A 21705-nucleotide genomic window follows, 5' to 3' on the forward strand; every position below is an offset into this window, starting at 1 on the left:
AGCAATATACAATTCCCCAGTGTGCTGAGGCAAATATTAGACTGCCAGTCTAGCTACTCCCACTTACTTGCAGTTTTCATTACATCCCTGCAATAATTTGCATATTTCTCCCTTTAAATAGTATAATCAAGGATGCATTTTGAATCAAGTCTTGTATACATTTGCTTGAACAACATTAATTCATCATTCAATACTGTATAAGTGTTTTGAAAAAGCTGTTGAATTTTGTATTTCAGTTAAGGTTATAAACTAGTACACAAATATCACCATTATATTAATAAAACACATGACAGTTTGATTTATAAGATTTATTCAGTAAATATCTTATTCAGAGCAGACAGATTTACACTGCACTGGAAAAAGAAAATCAAGAGTTATTTACAAGAAGGTTGTTCGATTTAGAACAGGACCATTTTAACAACTGTACCTGACATCATCCCTAAAATATTGAAATGTAGTGAATATCATGAATAAAAACCCAAGCAAGACAAGTGGAGCAGTCTCAAGCGGGATATTATTGAAGATTTTAAAAAGCAAGATGTTTTTAAAATTACATTATTTATTTCATTACAAAATTTCACAGGGCTGCATTTCAGAGCTCTGCTCTGCCATGCTAACAGGTTTTTGGATGTATACTGTTATCAAGGGGCTTATAGCAAGGTGTCCATCTGGGGGATTTCAAGTACAGTCACAGGGCTGAAGGCAGCTAACGGGCTTACCCCCGGGTTTTTATATTTGAGCTTCCAGCCATGGGGTCTTTTAAGCTGGCGTACGTGAAGGTGGAAGTTTGGCTGAAAAGGAACCCATGGTGTTGAGTGCTGCATGGATGCGGAAGTGTAGCCTCGACTCCATGTTGTAGTCTTTGTAGTTCATCCTACAAATTAAATATCACTTGTTAGCTGTTTGTGTAATATGGTAGCAGAGATACCACTATAACCAAAAAGTAGCTTCCTGCATGTGTGGGCACATTCAGCTCCACATTCTTCAAGGAGCACCCCAGTGATAAAATCTGTTGTACACAATAACTGTTCTGCAACAAGGGCAGGGGATCCACAGAAAGTAAAATCTCTAGATGTGCTGGTAAGAGTATTTTTGAGCTTTTGAGAGAGCCAGGTTAGCTGCTCCCAGTCTTTAAACTAGGTTAACTGCCTCCTTTCTCTAGCTCCATACTTAATGAAGACAGGAGTGGAATTGATCTTGTCATTAAGTCAGCAAGAAAGCAAATACGCGCATTCCCCATTAAGTCAAACCCTTCCTTTAAGTAACCCAGTTTAAAAAGGGGCTTTTTTTTAACTACAACTGCCCCACAACACAGCATTGTACATGTTCATTAAAATTGGAACCAAATTTTGCTTTTGGGCAGTCAATATTCATCCAGGCCCTTTGCTTCTAGATGATGTCTTCTCAAAATGAAGTAAGAAATTCAAACATTTTATTATGTGGAACCAACTGTAACTGTAAGGACTCTGGATGGGGTGAAAACACTTACTTGGCATCTTCAATCATGGCGATGGCCTTGTCGATATTGCCTTTTTGCTTGTGCAAAAGGCCCAGCTCATACAATGTAAATGGCACCAGGTAGTTCTCATGCTTAATATAATTTTCACTGAAAAAAAAAAAAAAAAAAAATTTAGTCACTTTAATGGGTTTAACTACTCACAAGAACTGTGGTAGAATTCAATTCTGACATTTTGTTTCTATGCCACATTGAGGTGACATCAATGTTAGGCCTAAAAAATATACGGTAGTAATAATGGAAAAGTACTATAGTCTCAACCATTCATCCTGTCCAGAAAACAGTTTATACAATTCAAATCATGTGTCAACAATGTGACTAAATATTTTGACAGCAAAAATATGCATGATTTACATTTAGACAGGATTTGCTCACATGCTTCAAGAAAGGGATCATTTAACATTGAAGTAGGACATAAGTTGATAGAGTCTGTTTAGATGTAAACTGTGTCCAGACAGAGGAATAGCGGAGAAGGATGGAAATTAAGAGCTCCTTTGACAATATGAACCGGTGAGGCACTCTTAAAAAAAAAAATGGAGTTAACACATTTGGGTTATATTATAAAAATGTGACATTAATTAGATTCAGCTTTTGTCACAGATGCAAAGGGCTATCGCAGTTGACTGGTGTTTGAGAGAAATAAGTTCAGTGTGTCATGTATAGTACATTTTTAAACATGTTCCAGGTTGATTGACGGCCATTATTTGCTGAGAGAAAATGTGGAAAGCAGTTTAGTTTGCAAATTTTTGACCAATCCAAATAAAAATGCAATAGCTGACCTTAAAATTGATGAATAAGTACAAATCCAGAAGGGCAGCCAAAATCAATTACCAAGGCCAGTATTTTCCACATATTCAAGTATTGAGTATTTCACATCTATTAATCATAAGATGGCCCAACTAATGGGAAATACTATGTGCCCAAACAAAGACTAAACTGTACTGTTCTTTGTGTTCAGGTAATCATACATACTGGTTATTTTTCTGAATTAGAAACAAAGTAACTGGTTTATGTAAGTTATTAGACTGAATATTAAATTAGAATACTTACAAGAGCCCCTAGATTGATGCTATGATGCAAAAATATTAGCTTAACAGTATTTAATTTTTTAAAGAAGTGCATTCATTTAATTATTTAAAAAGAAAGCAATAAAGATGCACTATGCAGAAATAGCTCTGATGACATTTTCTTTGTAGACAGTAAGAAATAAGACATATTCCAGTTGTGATAGCTATAGCTATTGCTATTACAGATGTAATCAATGCATTAATTTTAAACAACCTCATGTAGTTAACTCCTACTCTATTAAAAAGGTGTTAAGTGATCCATGTTGTGACCTCACCTGGAAATGACTTGATTGAAGCAGAGCTCGGCCTGGACCAGACGCCCCAACTGTCTTAGACACAAGCCCTTCAGCAGCTGGACAACGCACTGGTCATCCAGATGATACTCTGATGGGTCTACACATGACACAACATACTGTAAGTTACATTTAGTAACAAAAAAAAAAACCTTAAAATGTTTAAAGTTATGCTGTTCCTCTCACTTGGATCATCTTTGAGCTGCTCCTCTGCTTTCTCTAAGGTGGTCAAGATGCTTTCAGTCAACTCAGGTCTTTTGCCAACTATTGTGAATCCATTCCACACATACATCATTTCCTGTAACAAAAAAATAAAGATGATTGTTGTTGTTTAAAATTGAGTACTGGTTTGATCACACATGTTTCATTGAAAATATCAGTGTGAACATGTCCTCACCAAAGCAGGGACAACTAGTTTCACAGGGTTAGAGGAAGAGTATCGCTGTGCCTTCTTTGCCGCAAACTTCTCCGTTGGAATCGACTTCCCAGCAATCCTCAGTCTGAGACCATCCACCTTCCTATAAACCACGTTTCAAAGTTAATGGATTAATGCATTTCATTATTGTTTTAACTGATACATTTTTTGTTGTCCTCCGCCTAGCACACCTGAATAATTCCACCACATTTTCTCCCAGTTGAGTTACTTCTTCCTCTGGGAGCATGCTCAAGATGGCGGCTTTCTGGAAAACATAGACGGCCTACAAGAAAAGAGAAAATCAGCTTGTCAGAAGAGGTAAAAAAAACAACAACAACAAAAAAAAAACTTAATATATCAGAAATTTGATAACATGGCAAAGGGAGAAAAGGTTAAATTAGCTACCTGGGACCACTTGCTCTCCTTGCAGAGCCGGTCAGCATAACGATACGCCTCCCTCCAGTTTTGTTCGAAAGAGTAGGCCCACATCAGCTCCCAGTAACACAGGTGGTGAATCTGACGCCACTCTTCCTGTGCTTCGATGCATGCCAGGAACTTCTCCTGGGCCTAAAGGAAAACCCAGATGTACGAGCTTTCAGTTTATCTCTACCAAAAACTGCTACATGAACTGAGATTAAATTAAGATGCTACGGACACATTCAGTTACACAGCGGCAGAACTCACAAATGTGAAGTTTCCTTTGAGCAAAGCAATTCTTGCAATGTAGAAAAGGATGAGCGCTCCCTGTGGACAAGATGCAAACAAATTAATTGAAAAGCAGTGCCTTTCACAAAGGGAACCATAAAATTTGGAACTCTGCCTCGGTCAGAATCAATAAAATACAATCAAACTCCTATTGATGCTACATATACAGTTAATCAATGTTTGGAAATTGTTTTGCTGCAGCGCTTTAACTGTAAGATTCTGCACACCTCAATCTACAATGTGTCACTACTGAATTTTAAATGAGGCATACCACACATTATTATACAAATATTGCAGCTGTTTAACATATAAACTGGAATTAAAATGTGTAAGTAGCAGAAATAATACTCTAAAAAAAAAAAAAAAAAAAAAAAACACAAAGCTTACATTAGGGAACTTTTTAATGTAAGGCTCCAGCAGGGCTTCAGCCTCAGTAAGGTTTCCTTCACCAGTACCTTGAGGAGGAAAATCAAGGAGGGAGGGTAGAGAAAAAGAAAAGAAAAAAAAAAAAAAAAAAAAAAAAAAAAAAAAAAAAAAAAGAGATTTTGATCAATACAAACCCCCAAAATAATAATTGCAAATAAAAAAGAATGAGGTCTTTGAATTTGGAGGAAAACTTGCAGCATCCGGACAGAATATTGTTCTCACCCAGAATCACAGAAATGTAGAGATGAAACATCAGCAGTGTCAAGACACTGAGGATAGATCGCAGACTGTTATTGGCTGCTCCCTCTCTCAGCTCTGACAAACCAAGCTCCTGTGGAATTATTAGGACTTCACATAAGAACATTTACTTGTGCACCAGTACCAAACACCTTTAGTACATGTTAAGTTTTTTTTACTGAAACAAAGCATGGGTTCCATTTTTTGCATGTAGACTGATGACACCCACCCTGTCTCCTGAGAAACCCAAAAACTCCATCAGTCTGAGGACTCTGGATGGAAGCAGAGACAGCATCTGATAACACAAAAGGTGACCAGTGGATGAGTTAATAATGATACAACTTTTTTACAAAACAGTGCTGACATTGCTATTTGAAATAGTGTACATAGCTACATGGCTTTAAGATCTGGTATGATTTTTTTTTTTTTTTTTTTTTTTTTTTTTTTTTTTTTAAAAATCAATGGAGTCCTGTGTGAGCTCTCACCAGATTAAATGATCCAATGCCCATGCTGACACCGCCCCTGAAATGAACATGTGTGTTCTTCAGCTTATCCACCTCATTTGTGACACTTGCCATGGCCTGGCAATCCCTAGTTAGAGACACAACATACGATTAAAAAAAAAACAAGCAAACAAACACTTAAATGTGCATTCTCATTGACCTATAAATGCATCGTTTCCCCAACAGAAGTCACCTCCAAGCCTCTTACTTGTAAATCTGATAACTGTTTCGGATTCTCATGCCTCCTTTGATGAAGCCGATTATACTCTCGTCTAAGAATGTGAGAGCTGCTTTCTGCAGCAGAACCTCGGCGTAGCACAGCTCTGCATGCATTTCTTCTGTTGAGGCGAATTAAATCACATATTTAGTGAAAAATCGTAATTAGTTTTACAAGAAATAGATGAAGGAGCCATTTTGTTAAAGTATTCACAAAACTCAGCTATATAGCTGAACAAACATCAATTCAGAATTGAAAATATATATTTTTTTAAAAAAAACAGCCTACATGTTGACATTTATTATAGGCCACAACTAATTGCATTTTCTCTTAGTGTCATTGTGAACTTGAATATTTAAGCAGAAATGATTAATCACTTAGTCAACAGAAAAGTAATCAGCAATTTTTCTGATAATTGTTTATCATTTGTAAGGCAAAAATTATAAACGTTTTCTAGTTTCAGCTTCTCATATGTGACGATTTTCTATGTCTATGTCTTTCTATGTATTTTTATTCAATGTTTAAAATTTCATAGACTAAACAACTGAGAAAATAACCTGCAGATTAAATGGTAATGAAAATAATAATTATTATTATTATTAATTGCAGCCCTATTAAAACAGTTTGTAATCAGTATGCAGGGTAAACCAACATCCACAGTAACAGGAGTAAAAGTTTGTAAGACAATGTAGGGCAAATAATACCACTTAGCCAAACAGGACATTGGTAATATAGCAGGAAAGAGAAGTATAAAGGTATAAAATCTCCCACCCCAAAAAATCTCTCATCTCTAAATTCTGGTCATTGGGTTCAAATGGCATCATTGTCCAATTTGCAATTCAGATTCCTTTGAGTTTTCTGTATGTTAGCATGCTGTACAATCAGCAGATAGTGGGAGATTACTCACCTTCTGTCAGGTTGTCACCTGGTTGTCTATACCACAGGTTAGCCAGAGTCTCCACTATTCCAGTTCTCTTTCTAAATCTAAGTTAGCAAAACACACAGTATAGAGTCAACAGCAATCAACATGGTGATCAATGCATTTATCTGCAATTTTCTAACCCAGGATTGTACCACATGTTGTCCCAATGTTGAATTGTAAACTTAAAGGAAGCAAGAACCTATACTTGACATGTTGTTACAGTATTGTTGCTCTAACATACCTCTGGCATGTCTGCAGGGATTCTCTCAGTGACGTCATGGCAGCATCCATGTCCTTCAGGTCAAAGGTCATGCCTGCCTGCATCACCAAGATGCTGCTGTATCCCATTGCGTGGTACATGCTCTGACTCTTCCTAAAAAGGGGACAAATGCAATAGTTTTTTCTTTTTGTTTGTTTTTTTACACAAAATGCAGATGCCAAGTGATAAAGTAATAAATGATTAGAAAAATAATCAAATTCCTCTAACTAACAGAAAAACCAGTTGTGTGAAATAGCTGCACATGGGCATGCACAATCTGGAGATTTCTTATGAGTGTCAGTGACTTACCAGGGTTTTAAAAGAGCCAGTGCATCAGCGAACCTATTGTTCAGAAAAAGATCGAGGGCGGTGGAGCATTCCTTCAATGCTGTCTCTAAATCCATTTGAGGTGTTCTGGGGAAAACAGTGGCAAATTATTGTTTGGCCCCCACATGAACAACTGACATCAAAAAATATTTTAGATTATAAATCCCAGACAAATGTCACTCTGGAAAACTTCAGGATTTCCTTCATATTCTTCTATAAAGCTCTGGATTACTGGGTTAAACTGAGTTGGGAAATGTCTCAATTTTATATTTGCTTGTGCAGATAATTTCATTCTTTCCTCCGTAGCTCATATTTAACTGGATAAAGCAAAGGACGGTTAAACTATTTACATGCGTTGTTTGAGGAGGGCAACATTCAGACATCTTTACTGACCTCTAGTGTGCATGCATCTACATTACAATGAGTAGATTTTATCATAGTGTAATTTGTGAGGATGTCTCTATAGGATTCTGTTTCTTAAGAAACATTGCCTGGTTATTATAAGCATCAACCATGTCATGTGATATGCTACAGTACACTTTAACAACATATATTACTGGGACCCAGGGGCGTCGCAGCCGTGGGTGTTACGGGTGTTGTGACGCCCTCACTTTCACAGAAACATAATTCCAGCCCCCCCTCCCCCCACTTTTTCCTGTGGTAGTCATTGATGAAACGAAACAGTTTCCCATACATGAAAAACCTGTTGGTCAAGTTAGATTAATTGAACTGCCATCCAGCCAATCACAGCTATTTGACCAACCCACCAGGCCAGAGAAGAGTAAACAGTTGAAGTATAGTAAAGTTACTTTGGGCATTTAGCAACGGTGCTTCTGTTACTCGCTGCTGGCTGTGATAACAGATTATAGGATAACAGATTAGAGGTATGAAATAGCTGTTTAACTAGTTAGTAATGTAGAATTTTCTTTTGCCATTTTGTCTTGTTATGTGATGCGTCAGCTCAGCTAACATCATTGAACATAAATGAAATAGGCCATCCTAAATGTAAACCAGGTGGCAAATTTGTTTTTTAAAGTCACTTCTATTGTCGTTTTTAAATAGTCATAGACAAAGGTGAGCATTCATATTTAAGATATGTAACATCTGTCTGTCTTATGGCAATGTGTTGCCTGCCTTATGGTAAAGTCTTAACGACCAAATAAATGTTTATTATTATGCTAATCGCTAATCGTGAGTTAAGATAATCGCTAATTAGCCACCATGCTAGGCGGACTTTAGCAAGAATATGTACAAGTTACCTCTGTGTCCAGAATGTAAACTCACATAGTTCATGCTATTTTAAGCTAAATGTCAAAGGAATGTGTTGCTTTAGATGTCATAGTTTTACTCCTTGTGTTAGGGAGTAATGTGTGTTTTGCATTCAATACAAGTTAAAATGAGCTATAGTTTGTATTGTATATTAATGTCGGACCACAGTAACATTACTATTTATTATTGAGCTTAAAAATGGTTCAGATGGTTATAGCTGTGACCTGTGAGAGCTAGTTGCTCACTCTCTGCACTCACTAGCCTCAAATCACTGTGTGATTACAACATGATCTTGATCAGTTGTGATTTTCTCCTGTTAGCTTTGAGGTGGACTTCAGATGAAGAGGGACTGCTTGTTTCCTGTGGCTGTTGGAGAGGAACTGACAGCTGCTGATACAAAACCTCCTGGACAACTTTTGGTATTTAATTTCCCCAGTTAAAGACAATTAAAAGGTCCCCTTTGGATTCCTACTAAAAGAGACACGTTTTTTAAAAATTGAAGACAGTTTAGGTTGTACTAGTCCACAGACTCAGAAATGACTCTACTGATTTGACTCTTTACTGATACTGGTTTGTTACCAGGGTTCAATTTTTTAATGGAAGTGTAAGTTTCCTTTAATTTCATGTCTATAAAGGTATGTAAGGAAGTAGGATAAAGATGTTCTGTAATTATCTGAAGTATAATAAGGATAGCTATGCTCCAGTACAGTAATTCATACAAATAACTGGATGTAAGTAGTAAACTGCTACGAGACCCTAAATAAACTCTGCTGAGTTGTTAAACTCATATGGTTTCAGTAATTATTTTATGGTAAGCTGAAGCAGTGGTTACAACTACAGTAGTAGAGAAAATTGTTTAAATGCATGGCATTCATTTTGATTTGGCATGTTGAGACTGGAACAGGGCTCGAAGGCAGGGGGTTGCCGTGCTCATGTCCCACCTCTAGAACCCCCACACTTTTAAAATCGCTGCTCCGCCCCTGCTGGGACCACTACAGAAAATTGCAGATGAACATTTAAAATCCAGGAATTCACATTATAGACACCACCACTGACTATCCCTTGAACAAATTGGTCACAAGGTACATATTTACCATGAACGATCCAGTCATATAATAGGTTTTGACCTAGCCTTATGTGTCAGTTACTAAAAGACATGCACATATTCCTGTAAAAACCCATTATATAAAAGAACTGCATTTTAATTTAGCTTACTGTGCACCCTCGCTGGGATGGTTTGGATCCATCTGAAAAAAAGAGAAAGAAAAAGAAAGAAAGAAAAACTAAATTTAGACTCTTTTTTTTTTACACAAAACTGGACCATTGAACTAAATGGTGAGATCACGTTAACCTGCTTAAACCTGTAATTGATTTAGCTTGTTGTTTTTGAGTGTAAACTTAATGTGTAGAAAACGTGACATCCAAGTCAACATGCCCCCATTAGACTTCATAGAGCTTATTGAGGGCTGTAGGACTGTCTGATAAACTGCACAGTAAATTAATTGGCCAGTAAAAGAAAACCTGGCAACATTTGAGGTTTTTGCAAGTGAACAGAGGACTGACTAAACCTGCTGACCCTGCACTGACAGGATTGGCAACTTTTAACAACTTGCTTTCCTTCAATTATCTTACACCTGAATGATGAAAACAACATGAAAACACCGCTAAAGGATAAAAGCTAACAATAAATAAAATCATATTATTAGAAAACTTAAATGTGGCCATTGCATCAAAGAAGAAGTTGCAGCAAAACATTACCTGTTGTAGTGAACTGTCTTTCGTCTCCATCTGATGTTGGAATTTGTGTCAAATAACAAAAAGTAACGCCACACGTCGCCAAATCAGAGAATAAATGCGTTTCGTCGGCCTCTGTTCGAAAAGTGCTCTTCACTTGGAGACGAAGCGATCATTTGACCTCCAGTGGCATTTATAAGGTAAGGAGCTGGACGGGGGTGTGTTTAATGTCTCAGAGCCAGCCCACAAATGTGTCTCTTCATAGCACACAACACCACAGAGGTATATATAAAGATATTTTATCCTCTCAAACTGACAATTTCTGCACTTTCTGAGCAACCTTTACGAGAAACATTATATCCAAGTTTCATTGAGATAAACCCACCTGCAGGCCTCGAATTTATTAATCAAAACAAGCTGACGCAACTGAGTGAAACCAATTAATGAGTGTGAAGAGAACACAGCTGATTTAATAACTGGACACGTGTATTAAATTATCACTGTAGTTAAATAGTCTGAATGTAATTGTCCTGTTAGAAAAGGGGAAATGTATAGAGTTAAAATGCTAGACAGGGTATAACGGTCCAGCAAGACAACTCAGCTGACTAAAGCATGAAAGCGCACATTACATGCTTGGAGATTTTTTAAGATGCAACTGCAGCTGACGAGACGTGCGCACAACACAAGAGTTAACACTGAGGACACCTGGTGGACAGGTGTCAAACAAGCACAGGAGATAGAAGAGCAAGGGGAGGCAGAGGAGGACTAAGGGCTAGATCATCTAGGGACGAATCCCCACAGCTGCTCCACGTCCAGCTGATAATGGTTTTACTCCACTCCAGCACAAGGAGTGCTTTACTTGGCGATCATTGCCATTTCTGATTATCCGCATGCATGTGATGTTTCTGCATAACTAATTATTCCTGGTGGGGTTTTTTTTCTCATTTCTCCTGCTGAATCGCACTCTACTCTTTGAAGTTTATTTCTGCCTGTTTTTCTTTGAATGCACACTCGTAGAAATGGTCTTAATAGGTGATGTAGCGTAATAAAGTCTGCACAAACAAAAAGGAGCAGTTCAAGGTCGGTAAAATATATAATCAATTAAAGCTGCAAGCAGCAATGATCAAGCACGTGAAATTTGGCGCAAACTGGACAAAGTCTAGTAAAAGGGAAACTCAATATTTCGATAAAGTTTGATTGCAAAGGTCTTTAGATAACACTGACGAAATTTGAAGTCATATTCGGGTCAAATCTCTAGGAGGAGGTCGTTAAAATACAACGCCTGCGAATGGCAAAAACTGCAAAATTTATAGTGTATTCAGAATGGCTTACTTCCTGTTGGACTTCGGGTATGGCTCCAAGAGGCTTTTTTTTGTACGTCTGGACATGATAAATGTGCCTATCAAATTTCGTTCATCTACGTTAAATTTATATATATATTTTATTTATATATATTTATATATATATTTTATATATATATTTTATATATATATATATATATATATATATATATATATATATATATATATATATATATATATATATACAGTACCGTGCAAAAGTTTTAGGCACCCTAGATGTTTAGATTCTTATCCATTATACCACGCAATACGCAATACCATCAGGGAGGTGTCTGATCGGTCCCAAATTTATTCATGACATGACAATGACCCCAAGCATACAGTTAGAGTCATAAAGAACTATTTTCAGCAACAAGAAGAATGATGAGTCCTGCCACAGATGGTATGGTATGGACCCCACAGAGCCCTGATCTCAACATCATGGAGTCAATCTGGGATTACATGAAGAAGCACCTGAGATGGCCTAAATAATAAATCCACAGAAGAACATTCTTTCTCCAGGAAGGTTACAACAACCTACCTGCAAGTTACCATGAAAAACTGTGTTAAAGTGTACCGAGGAGTAATGCTGCTGTTTTAAAGGCAAAGCTGCTCACAGCAAATATTGATTTCATTTAGGTTTCTGCTGTTTACTCGACTTTGTAAGAAGTTAATTGATATATTAAAACAATTTACAGCAATATTTTTGTAAGCATTCTCACTTTACTTTTAGTGCCTAAAACTTTTGCACAGTACTATATATATATATATATATATATATATATATATATATATATATATATATATATATATATATATATATATATATATATATATATATATTAATTAAATACCATTTTAGTGGAATCATAGAATGCTTTTAGCATAAAATTAGGATAATTTTAAATTATAATTAGCTTTTAACTAGGTCTTTGTTCATATGTATGTGCATACGCGCGCGTGTGTGTGTGTGTGTGTGTGTGTGTGTGTGTGTGTGTGTGTGTGTGTGTGTGTGTGTACATACATGTGGCTTTATGTGTGTGAGTCTGTGTATATATACAATATATATATATATATACATAACGTACATACAAGATTGATTGACAGGATGAGAATTTTCTGCAGGGTGAGACATGTCTGTCCTGCTCACACCTGTGTCATCAAAATCATGCAAGTGTTGGGCCCATTAACTTGAATTTCAATTAGTAAATTGAAAACTCTTGATGAGTTTGTGTGTAAAACAAATTGTTTTTCTAATTTTCATCAAGTCTATTTTTAGAAGGAATGGAGAGTGTGAGCGAACCCACACCTTTTTGAACATTTACTGCTTCCACATAGTTTTAGATACAGACTTCATTTGAACTTTAAATAAGTCACGAGACTTTGACCTGTACGTCTGGACATGATAAATGTGCCTATCAAATTTCGTTCATCTACGTTAAATTTATATATATATATATATATATATATATATATATATATATATACAGTACCGTGCAAAAGTTTTAGGCACCCTAGATGTTTAGATTCTTATCCATTATACCACGCAATACGCAATACCATCAGGGAGGTGTCTGATCGGTCCCAAATTTATTCATGACATGACAATGACCCCAAGCATACAGTTAGAGTCATAAAGAACTATTTTCAGCAACAAGAAGAATGATGAGTCCTGCCACAGATGGTATGGTATGGACCCCACAGAGCCCTGATCTCAACATCATGGAGTCAATCTGGGATTACATGAAGAAGAAAGTCAGTTTAAAGTGGGAAATTTCGCGGCGAATCCATTGATACAGGTTTGAAAGTGGTCAGACATATAGTTTAGACGTCAGAAGCCTCTGTTTGACACAAAGTTCATGCCCATAGATTGCCTCCCCATTGTTTTACACTGTAAGGTGTGATGTGGCACTGCAACTTTCAGGGCTTATTAAATCCAAACCGTTCGAGTTATCACAAAGTTTTTAACAACTTTTTTTCAGCACAGTGTCATAAGTCATGTATCAAAGTTTGAAGCTGATACCATTAACGCCCTCGGAGGAGATAGCGTTTGTTCGGGGTCCAAAATTGGGGCAAAGTCTTATTTTGAAAGGCTGATTGCGGACTTCCTGTTGGATTCAGGGGAGGGATGTCAGCATATGATTTGTAGGTCTTGATGAGACGAATAATTGAGTTTTGGTTTGATCTCTCTACGAAATTCCTACGGGCCGTGGCGGCCATTTGTTACATAGGTGGCGCTAGAGAGCACACTTTGGCACTTAAGGGGTTAATTTTTACATTTTATCAAATTTTTCAGCAGACCTGATGTGCGTGCCAAATTTGGTGAGTTTTTTTCGAGCATGGGGTCAAATTTAGGGTTTAAGTCCCGTAATACTAAAAAAAGAAACAAACAAACAAACACACGAAAAACAGTAGTACTGTTTTACAGTTTACTGTACTGTTTTACAGTAGTCCTCTGCCTTTTGGGCTCGGTCCCTAATTATTTTGAAGTTTACGCCCACCATTTTCGTAATTTGTTGCGACCTGTCATAAAAACTACATTACCCACTATCCTCAGCGCACAGCGCAGCTTTTCGGGAAACATGATGGCGTCCAAACAAACGACAGACGCTAACACAAATATTCCAGATTATGAATATACTGATGTAAACACTCAACCATTTCATATCGGCTCGTTCAGAAACGAGTGGCTGGACAGACTGAGGCCGAGTGACTTCTCCTACCAGCCGGAGGACGAGGAAACGTTTCATGCTAATTTTGCTAAAGAGATGGGTGTCAGTGCAGAGACGATGACTGAACTGAAAGCCGTCTGCAGGTAGTCACACCAACGTTTAACTAACGTTTAGCTCGTAGACAACATTTGGTAACACAGTTTTTTTAAAAAGCTAATATTTATTTGTGTCTCATACAGATGTTTAACCATACAGGGGTAAAAAATTGCAATTTTGTCGTCATTTTCTATTCTATTCACGTGTGTTCAGAAAACATCACTGTTTTATGATGTGTCAGAATCGACAATCTGAATCAACATTAATGATAAATATATAAGAAATATAATTATGATTTATAGTCAAAGAACAATATAGAGCATAAAGTAGTCTATAGCACCTTATCAGGCACAACTAAAATACAATATCATGAAATGTAACAGGAGTTTTAGGAAAAAAGGGGTCAAACATAGAGAGAAACACATAAAAGAACAACACAAATCCACTAAGTAAACATACATACAAAGACCAGCAATACTCTTCCAATTTGGAAATATTTTATTCTTATTCAAAGAATGAAAAACAGTATTTAATGAGATTATGAGTCACGGACACTTGTTGAATATGGATGTTGTTGTAGTGCTCTATTAATGTATATTGTAAGAGTCCGATTTACAACAAATATTAGCACCTTTGCCCTTAATCACCATTTACTAACCTTCTGACAGAGAATAATGCCGTCTTTGTCTTATTACCTACTTGTATGGTAAAATGTATGTTTTTTCAAGGTGTTTCATTCACTAACTGACCTAGAATCTATGTATACATACAAAATGGTGTAATGCTTATCTATACATTTGATCAAGGTCATGTTGTAAATAAATTTACCAGCACAAAGCAAGACTTTTAAAAATTTTTTTTTCTTTTTTAAATTTCTTGCAAGAACACAGTGGCAAGTTTTTCCAAAAAATAACCTTAATCTATCTGATAGCTAGTGACTAATGATGACTATGATTAATAGTGTGAATACAGTTTGGTGCACATATGATTTTGTGTTTTTTTTCTCTTCAAGTCTTGATTCACTGCGTTGTCATCCTGAGGATCAGCAGCCCGACACAGATGTCGTACCTCCAGACCCGATGCTGACAACACTGGTGTATGTCTCTTCTTCGGTTGCTTCAATCAGCACCATGTGTCGTATTAACTAACAGCCTGTAAACAAATCAAAATTCAATGCTCTGTGATTTTGTTAACAGACAAAGGAAAAAGAGACAAGATTACAGAGCTTCACTAAAAATCAGCAAGAATAGACACGACCTCTACGCGGATGAATTGGTGGGTGCGCTGGAGTATTCTTGAAATGCTCAATAAGACCAAAAGCTTGAATTAGATTTGAACAGTAATGCATCATGTATCTGTTTCTGTGTGTGATTTCCAGGAGCGATTAACTGTCGGTAGGAAATCAGAAGCACCGGATGATATGGTTCCTGAAGGAGAAGTCATTCTAACCATCAACGTCTACTACCCCGCCATTTTTAAGAGAGTGAGCATCCGCCTTTCTCAGGGTTTTTCAGTGTGACAGAACCCATCAAAATCTCAGTCTTTTACAGGCATTTTTACTGAATGTCACTGTCCATTTCTCCATTTCCCCCCCTGCTCAGTTTACCTACGTCAGACCCCACATGACTCTGCTGATGACGGGCTCCCACAGCTTGGCAGACCTCCGGGACGCCATTTGCTGCGTCAGTGACTTGCAAGTGTGCGGAGAGTTCAGCACCACGCCGGACATGGCTCCAGACTTCATCAGCAAAGTGAGCACATGTACATCTGCGACTCCGAAGTGCTCTGCAAGATCTGAACTTAATCATTTCGTCATACTCTATGTCTTCGCTCAGGGCAAATGATCTCTGTGCATTAACTGTGACTGCATTTCTTCATCTAAGAATTTTATATACTTATGAAGAGTGTTTGCTATGTGATATGCAATTCAGTCAATATTTGCAAAGAAGACTAAGTCGCAAAATGTAGAGGTAATATTTTCATGTGTTCTGTTCCAGGATCACTTCAAGTCAGCTTTCTTTTTCTTCGAAGGAGTTTTCTACAACGACATGCGATTCCCCGAGTGTCAGGACATCAGCATGTAAGTTTTACATCCTGATTAATTGAGTAATGTTAATCTCCTATCTACATGACAGATCATCAGTTATATCATCTTTTCCATGACTGTTTGAAATTCCTCTTTAGCCTCTTTTTTCCTGGAAGACAGATCCCTCTTCTGTTGCTCTTCAAGAGGTTTCTCCTCCTTTTTTTGTGTAGCTTTTCCGTATTCCTTTCCTTATATACAGTGCTGCTTGAAAGTTTGTGAACCCTTTAGAATTTTCTCTATTTCTGCATAAATATGACCTAAAATGTGATCAGATTTTTACACAGGTCCTAAAACTAGATAAAGGGAACCCAATTAAACAAATGAGACAAAAACATTAAACTTATTCATTTATTCATTGAGGAAAATTACCCAGTCTTACATATTTGTGTGAGGCAAAAGTATGTGAACCCTTGCTTTCAGTAACTGGTGTGACCCCCTTTTGCAGCAGTAACTTCAACCAAATGCTGCTCTAATCATTCTTTGATAGAACAACTTGTGTGTTTAGGCGTGTCTTGCTGCATGACCCACTTTCTGTTGAGCTTCAGTTCACAGAAGGATACCTTGACATTTTCCTGTAGAATTTGCTGGTACAACCCAAAACTCATGGCTCCTTCAATGACTGCAAGCTGTCCTGGTCCAGAGGCAGCAAAGCAGCCCAAACTATGATACTGCCACCACCTTGTTTCACAGATGGGTTAAGGTTCTTATGCTGGAATGCAGTGTTTACTCATCAGCAAACAATTGTTGTCATTCAAGCTGAAAAGTTCATTTTTGGTCTCATCCGTCCACAGAACATTTTTCCAGTCGCCTTCTGGATTATCCATGTGGTCTTGAGCAAACCACAGACGGCAGCAATGTCATCTTGCAACTCTGCCATGCACACCATTGATGTTCAATGTTCTCCTGATGGTGAACTCATGAACATTCACTGTAGCCACTGCAAGAGAGGCTGTTTCCTAGACGTTACCCTGGGATCCCTTGTGGCCTCTCAGACTATTACATGCCTGCTCTTGGTGTAATCTTTGTTGTTTGACTACTCCTGGGGAGGATAACAATGGTGTTTGATGTATTCCATTTGTACACGATCTGCCTGACATTCAACTGGTGGAGTTCAAAGTCTTTAGAAATGGTTTTGTAACCATTTCCAGCCTGCTAAGCATCAACAACTCTTCTTTCCAGTCCTCAGAAATCTCCTTTGTCCGACCCATGACACACTTCCACAAACTTGTGTTGTGCTCAGACCCAGATTTCTCTTCTTTAAATAAGGCAGGGCCTCCCAGACTCACACTTGATTGTCACCCATTGATTGAAACATCCAACTCTAATTTCCCCTTCAAATGAATTGATAATCCTAGAGGTTCACATAGTTTTGCCACGCACAAATATGTAACATTGGATCATTTTCCTCAAATAAACAAACAAGCCAAATGTGGAAGGAGAAACATCACTTTCAGTCCAGCCCAGTTACAACCACTGTAATAAAACAGTTTCTTTGGGCTTACAGCTAATACGCAAACATGTATCACGTGTTGGCCAGTAGTGGAAGTCATTAACAAAATTATTCCCAAATCCTTCACTGTTGTGCTTTTATTAACATCCCAAACAGGCGTCTAAGTCTCTTTTGATGCCTTGTGACTCCTGCTCAGATTAAGATGTCTTCGCCAACTGGAGTTATGCCCACATTTACTAAAGTAATCATGTTCATAATTACACAGAGACAGTGTTTAGAAATATTTGGGGCAGAACATTGTACTTGACCTGCATGCATACCCACAAAGGAAATGACCTAACAACCTGGAAAGATTTGGAGAGTTGATATGGCAGTGTTGCCACAAAACAAAACAGAAAGTGTTCTCAGACATTCTTTAAAGTTCAAACCAAAGTCACACTCTTACAGTTATCTATTCCCTAATTAAAATTATGTACGGGGGTCTCATTCACACAGACGCTCTGTCATCGAAAGTGCATTTCAGTCATCAGTGCAGAAATCTCTCTAGCCTCTTTAAAGAGATGACCATGAAGCTACCTGTAACTTAAGACTGATCTCAGTTTAATGTGATGAATACTTTCTGGGTGTTTCTACAGGACTACGATTGAATGGGCAAAGGCTCGCAACTTCCCACCTTACACACAAGCCAAGATGGAGGAGACACGGTTGGTGGATTTGAGAGTAAAAGTGGGCTTCCCCTACCTCTACTGTCATCAGGGCGACTGCGAACATCTCGTCATCATCACAGACGTCAGGTTGCTGTTCATTTCAAAACCTAATGTACTTCTTACTCGAAGGTGCAATAAGTATGAATGTTACCGTCTCAGAGAGATAACTAGAATATCTGTGTGGCTGTTTGATATCGAGTATTGATCAAATCAGAAGCTCTTGACACAGAGTTAAATGGAACATACTTTTGGTCTTAAAAATAGATGTTCGCAAAATTTGAAAACATCTGACACAAGGTGGCTCCACCGATCACACTGACTGCTGGTTGGTTTCTGCACCTGAACTTCCACCTTTTACCCATCTGTCAATTTTCTGGCAGCAAACAACTGACAATGATGGTAGGAAGCAAAATAAATATAAACCCAAAGCTTCAAAATGTTTCCTCAGAGGCCTACAGGTGACATCACAGGCACTACTTCTGTTTTTCTACTTCTGTTTTTAAACTGATCACCTCTCATCTGTCAAATGGGAATGACATGAAACATGTAGAGCTGCATTGATTAGTGTAAAATTAATCGGCAGCTATTTTGATAATCAATTAATTGCTTTGAGTCATTTTTTTTTAAAGAAAAACTTTCTGGTTTCTTTAGTCCTCTATGATAGTCAACTTAATATCTTTGGGTTGTGGACTGTTTGTCGGTACAAAACAAGACATTTTAGGGTTACATCTTGGCCTTTAGGAAACAGCAATCGTCATTTTTCACCATTTTCTGACATTCCATAGACCAAACACCTGATTGATTAATTGAGAAAAGAATCAACTGATGAATCGACAATGCCGCCCCACCAACATGGTTATTCACTGTTAATTTGTCAAACTTTATGCTTGCGTTTGTGCACCTAGATTTAGATGTGGGCGATAACGGTACATACCATTAAATGATATAACTTTGTCTGCTGTCAGAGATTTTGCCAATTTATGCACTCAACATGTATAGCTGTAACCAACATCTAGTATGTGTCACTTTGACAGCTGTTTACTCGTCACAACAGTGTCAAAGATTTCTTTTGCTGCGATGAGACACACCTACTGTATACTCGAGGCAAACCTAGAATCTGAGCTTCAATACTGCGCCATTTAAATGCCCTTTTCAGTGAGTTTGCAGCTAATTATCAATTTTCTCATGAATTAATATAGCAATTAGTTTTTGATTATTTTATCTGCAGAATGTAAAAAAGACGTTAAAAAGGTTTTCCAGAGCCCAAACTGACATCTTCAGATTGCTTGTTTTGTCCAGTTAGCAGTCAAAAACCCAAAGATATTGGGTAAAATAAAATAAACAATAATATAAAGCAGACTAAAGTAGAACATCCTCAAATTTGAGGAGCTGCAACTAGCAAATGAGAATTAAATAAATTACTTAGATGATTAATTGATTTTCTGTTGTTCCACTAATGTTCTAATAGTTTCTGTGATAGTTTTCAGGTTCATGAACTTGAACTTCATCAGTAAAGTACAAATTTGCCACATTAAAATAGCCATATAACAATCCAGGACCATTTCAGCTTGTTGCAACTAATTGTGAATTAGTTGCTTGTTTCAAATCAGAAATCCATGTGCTCTTGAAAATATTAACCCAGCTCATACCCTTTACCTTAATAAACTCTACTGTTGTACTACAATTATATATGGTGGTTTATTACCACAATTTGTGATGTTTTTTTAAAAAATTTGTGAAACATGATACTCTCTGATTCTCTGTATTATTACTGCTAAGCCTTGGAAATGAAGCACCTTGTTGTCAGACAGGATTCGAGTGCTCTCACAAGACAGAGCTAAACGAGCGTCCCGCAGACTTGATAGCTGATTTGATTTCATCGCACTTTCTTAGATGATAACTATGAGCTGATGCATTGTTGGCGTAAGCAGGGCAACCACACATGAAAGCAGTTCTTAATATCAAGAATGTGAGACAAATCTGTCATCTCACCATTCACAGCTTCTAAGAAATGGTCTCGATTACCCCCCCCCCCCCCCCTCTTTCTCTCTACACATTGCAGACTGGCCCATAAGAATGACTGCCTGGATAAGAAGCTGTATCCCCTTCTCACTCACAAGCACCGAGTCCTCACCCAGAAGTGTTCCGTTTGCCACGTTTACATTGGCAGGTTGGTAAAAATGTTAACAATATGACAGCTTTTCCTTTTTAAAAGCAAATACACATAACTGACGTCATATGAAATTTTTTTTTTTTTCCAGATGGATCACTACCAACGACCAGTTCGCTCCAAGTGTCCCGTGTCTCTTTTGTGACAAGTGTTTCCGGATGCTGCACTATGACGCCAGTGGCAACAAGCTGGGAGATTTCTTCGCCTATCCCTATGTGGACCACGGTGCCTTCAACTAATGTGAACTGCTAAAATCAGTGGTTTCATGTTGTATATTAAATGTTTTATATTTCTAAAGGAATGTATATTTTCTGTTTTTGCACAATGGAGCTTTAATTTTATACTTTTCTGTTTGAAAATAAAGTAAGATTTACTGGAAGATTAATTTTACTGGGTTGTGAATTTTTTTCATGGGAAAGCTTATTCGCATTGTTGAACATGGAAACGCACAAGCAATGAACATTCTTAACTTGACTTAAAGGACAGGTTCACAATTTTCCCAAGTCTGCATTTAAACAATACCCATGTGCCCATATGAACATTGAAAGCAGCTTTGCTTGCTGTAATCATTCCTCCTGTTCATACTGGCCATTTTAAGATCTCTTCTTAAATGGCTGTTGAATGTGATGGGGGCAAAAGTCTTCATTCAACAGTCTTCATTCTGTGCAAAAAAAGTATTCAAAGATTTATCTGAAGCTGATGTGAAGCTTTAGCAGTCCAAATCAGTTGAATACATATCTTCCAAAGTTAGAGCCTTCTTTTGTACAGAAATTCCTGTTTGTGTTTCCTGGTTGAGCTGCACGAAATGAGGGAAATTTGTACCTAAAATGCTCTCAGTAAGGAAGATACTCACTTGACTAAATTGGATGGCTGGAGCCTCATATTAGCTAATAAAAAAATAATTGTAGGCCTTATTGTCCCAATTGGTTTTCTGTTATTCTTTGATGAACATGAAATGGGAACTAAATTGAATTTTATGTTTATTAAAAAGATATTTAAAAGTCTTAATACTTAATTAGGTGAACACTGCAGACACCCTGTTGATACTGAAAAGTTTTTCATGGAAAATAATCCCCTGGTGCAAAACAGGATGTTATTTTAATGTATTAATAGTTACTGTAGTTCTGTATTAATAGTATCAATAGAGAATTTAAGACTCTTCTATTCAGGTGACAATGCAGACAAATCTTTGTGAAGTTCTCTATACAAACAGCAGCAATGTTTGCTTTTCCCCAAAGTCGTTTCCAAGTCTGACATTACCATATGATTTTCTTTTTGTGTGCAATTAATGAAT

The 21705-nt window shown here is 37.4% G+C and overlaps 2 protein-coding genes across 2 annotated transcripts; one reads left to right on the forward strand and one right to left on the reverse strand.

Moving 5' to 3' along the window:
- Positions 1-293: 293 nt before the first annotated feature.
- LOC122979558 (tetratricopeptide repeat protein 39B-like) lies at positions 294-10232 on the reverse strand. The gene is made up of 18 exons (XM_044347098.1): positions 9915-10232; positions 9372-9403; positions 6870-6974; positions 6543-6674; positions 6287-6363; positions 5371-5500; positions 5145-5250; positions 4889-4954; positions 4645-4753; positions 4384-4451; positions 3976-4035; positions 3697-3858; positions 3483-3574; positions 3274-3394; positions 3063-3174; positions 2859-2976; positions 1490-1606; positions 294-874 (listed from the first exon to the last, which is right to left on the reverse strand). Exons 1-18 carry the CDS (start codon positions 9942-9944, stop codon positions 760-762), a joined length of 1752 nt encoding a protein of 583 aa, XP_044203033.1. The 5' UTR covers positions 9945-10232; the 3' UTR covers positions 294-759.
- A 3534-nt stretch (positions 10233-13766) lies between these two features.
- On the forward strand, positions 13767-20796 carry snapc3 (small nuclear RNA activating complex, polypeptide 3). The gene is made up of 9 exons (XM_044347099.1): positions 13767-14045; positions 15011-15094; positions 15195-15273; positions 15377-15481; positions 15600-15749; positions 15996-16078; positions 18170-18328; positions 20304-20411; positions 20503-20796. Exons 1-9 carry the CDS (start codon positions 13813-13815, stop codon positions 20648-20650), a joined length of 1149 nt encoding a protein of 382 aa, XP_044203034.1. The 5' UTR covers positions 13767-13812; the 3' UTR covers positions 20651-20796.
- Positions 20797-21705: the final 909 nt, after the last annotated feature.

This window comes from Thunnus albacares, chromosome 3, assembly GCF_914725855.1.
Source record: "Thunnus albacares chromosome 3, fThuAlb1.1, whole genome shotgun sequence".
Classification (NCBI taxonomy): domain Eukaryota; kingdom Metazoa; phylum Chordata; class Actinopteri; order Scombriformes; family Scombridae; genus Thunnus; species Thunnus albacares.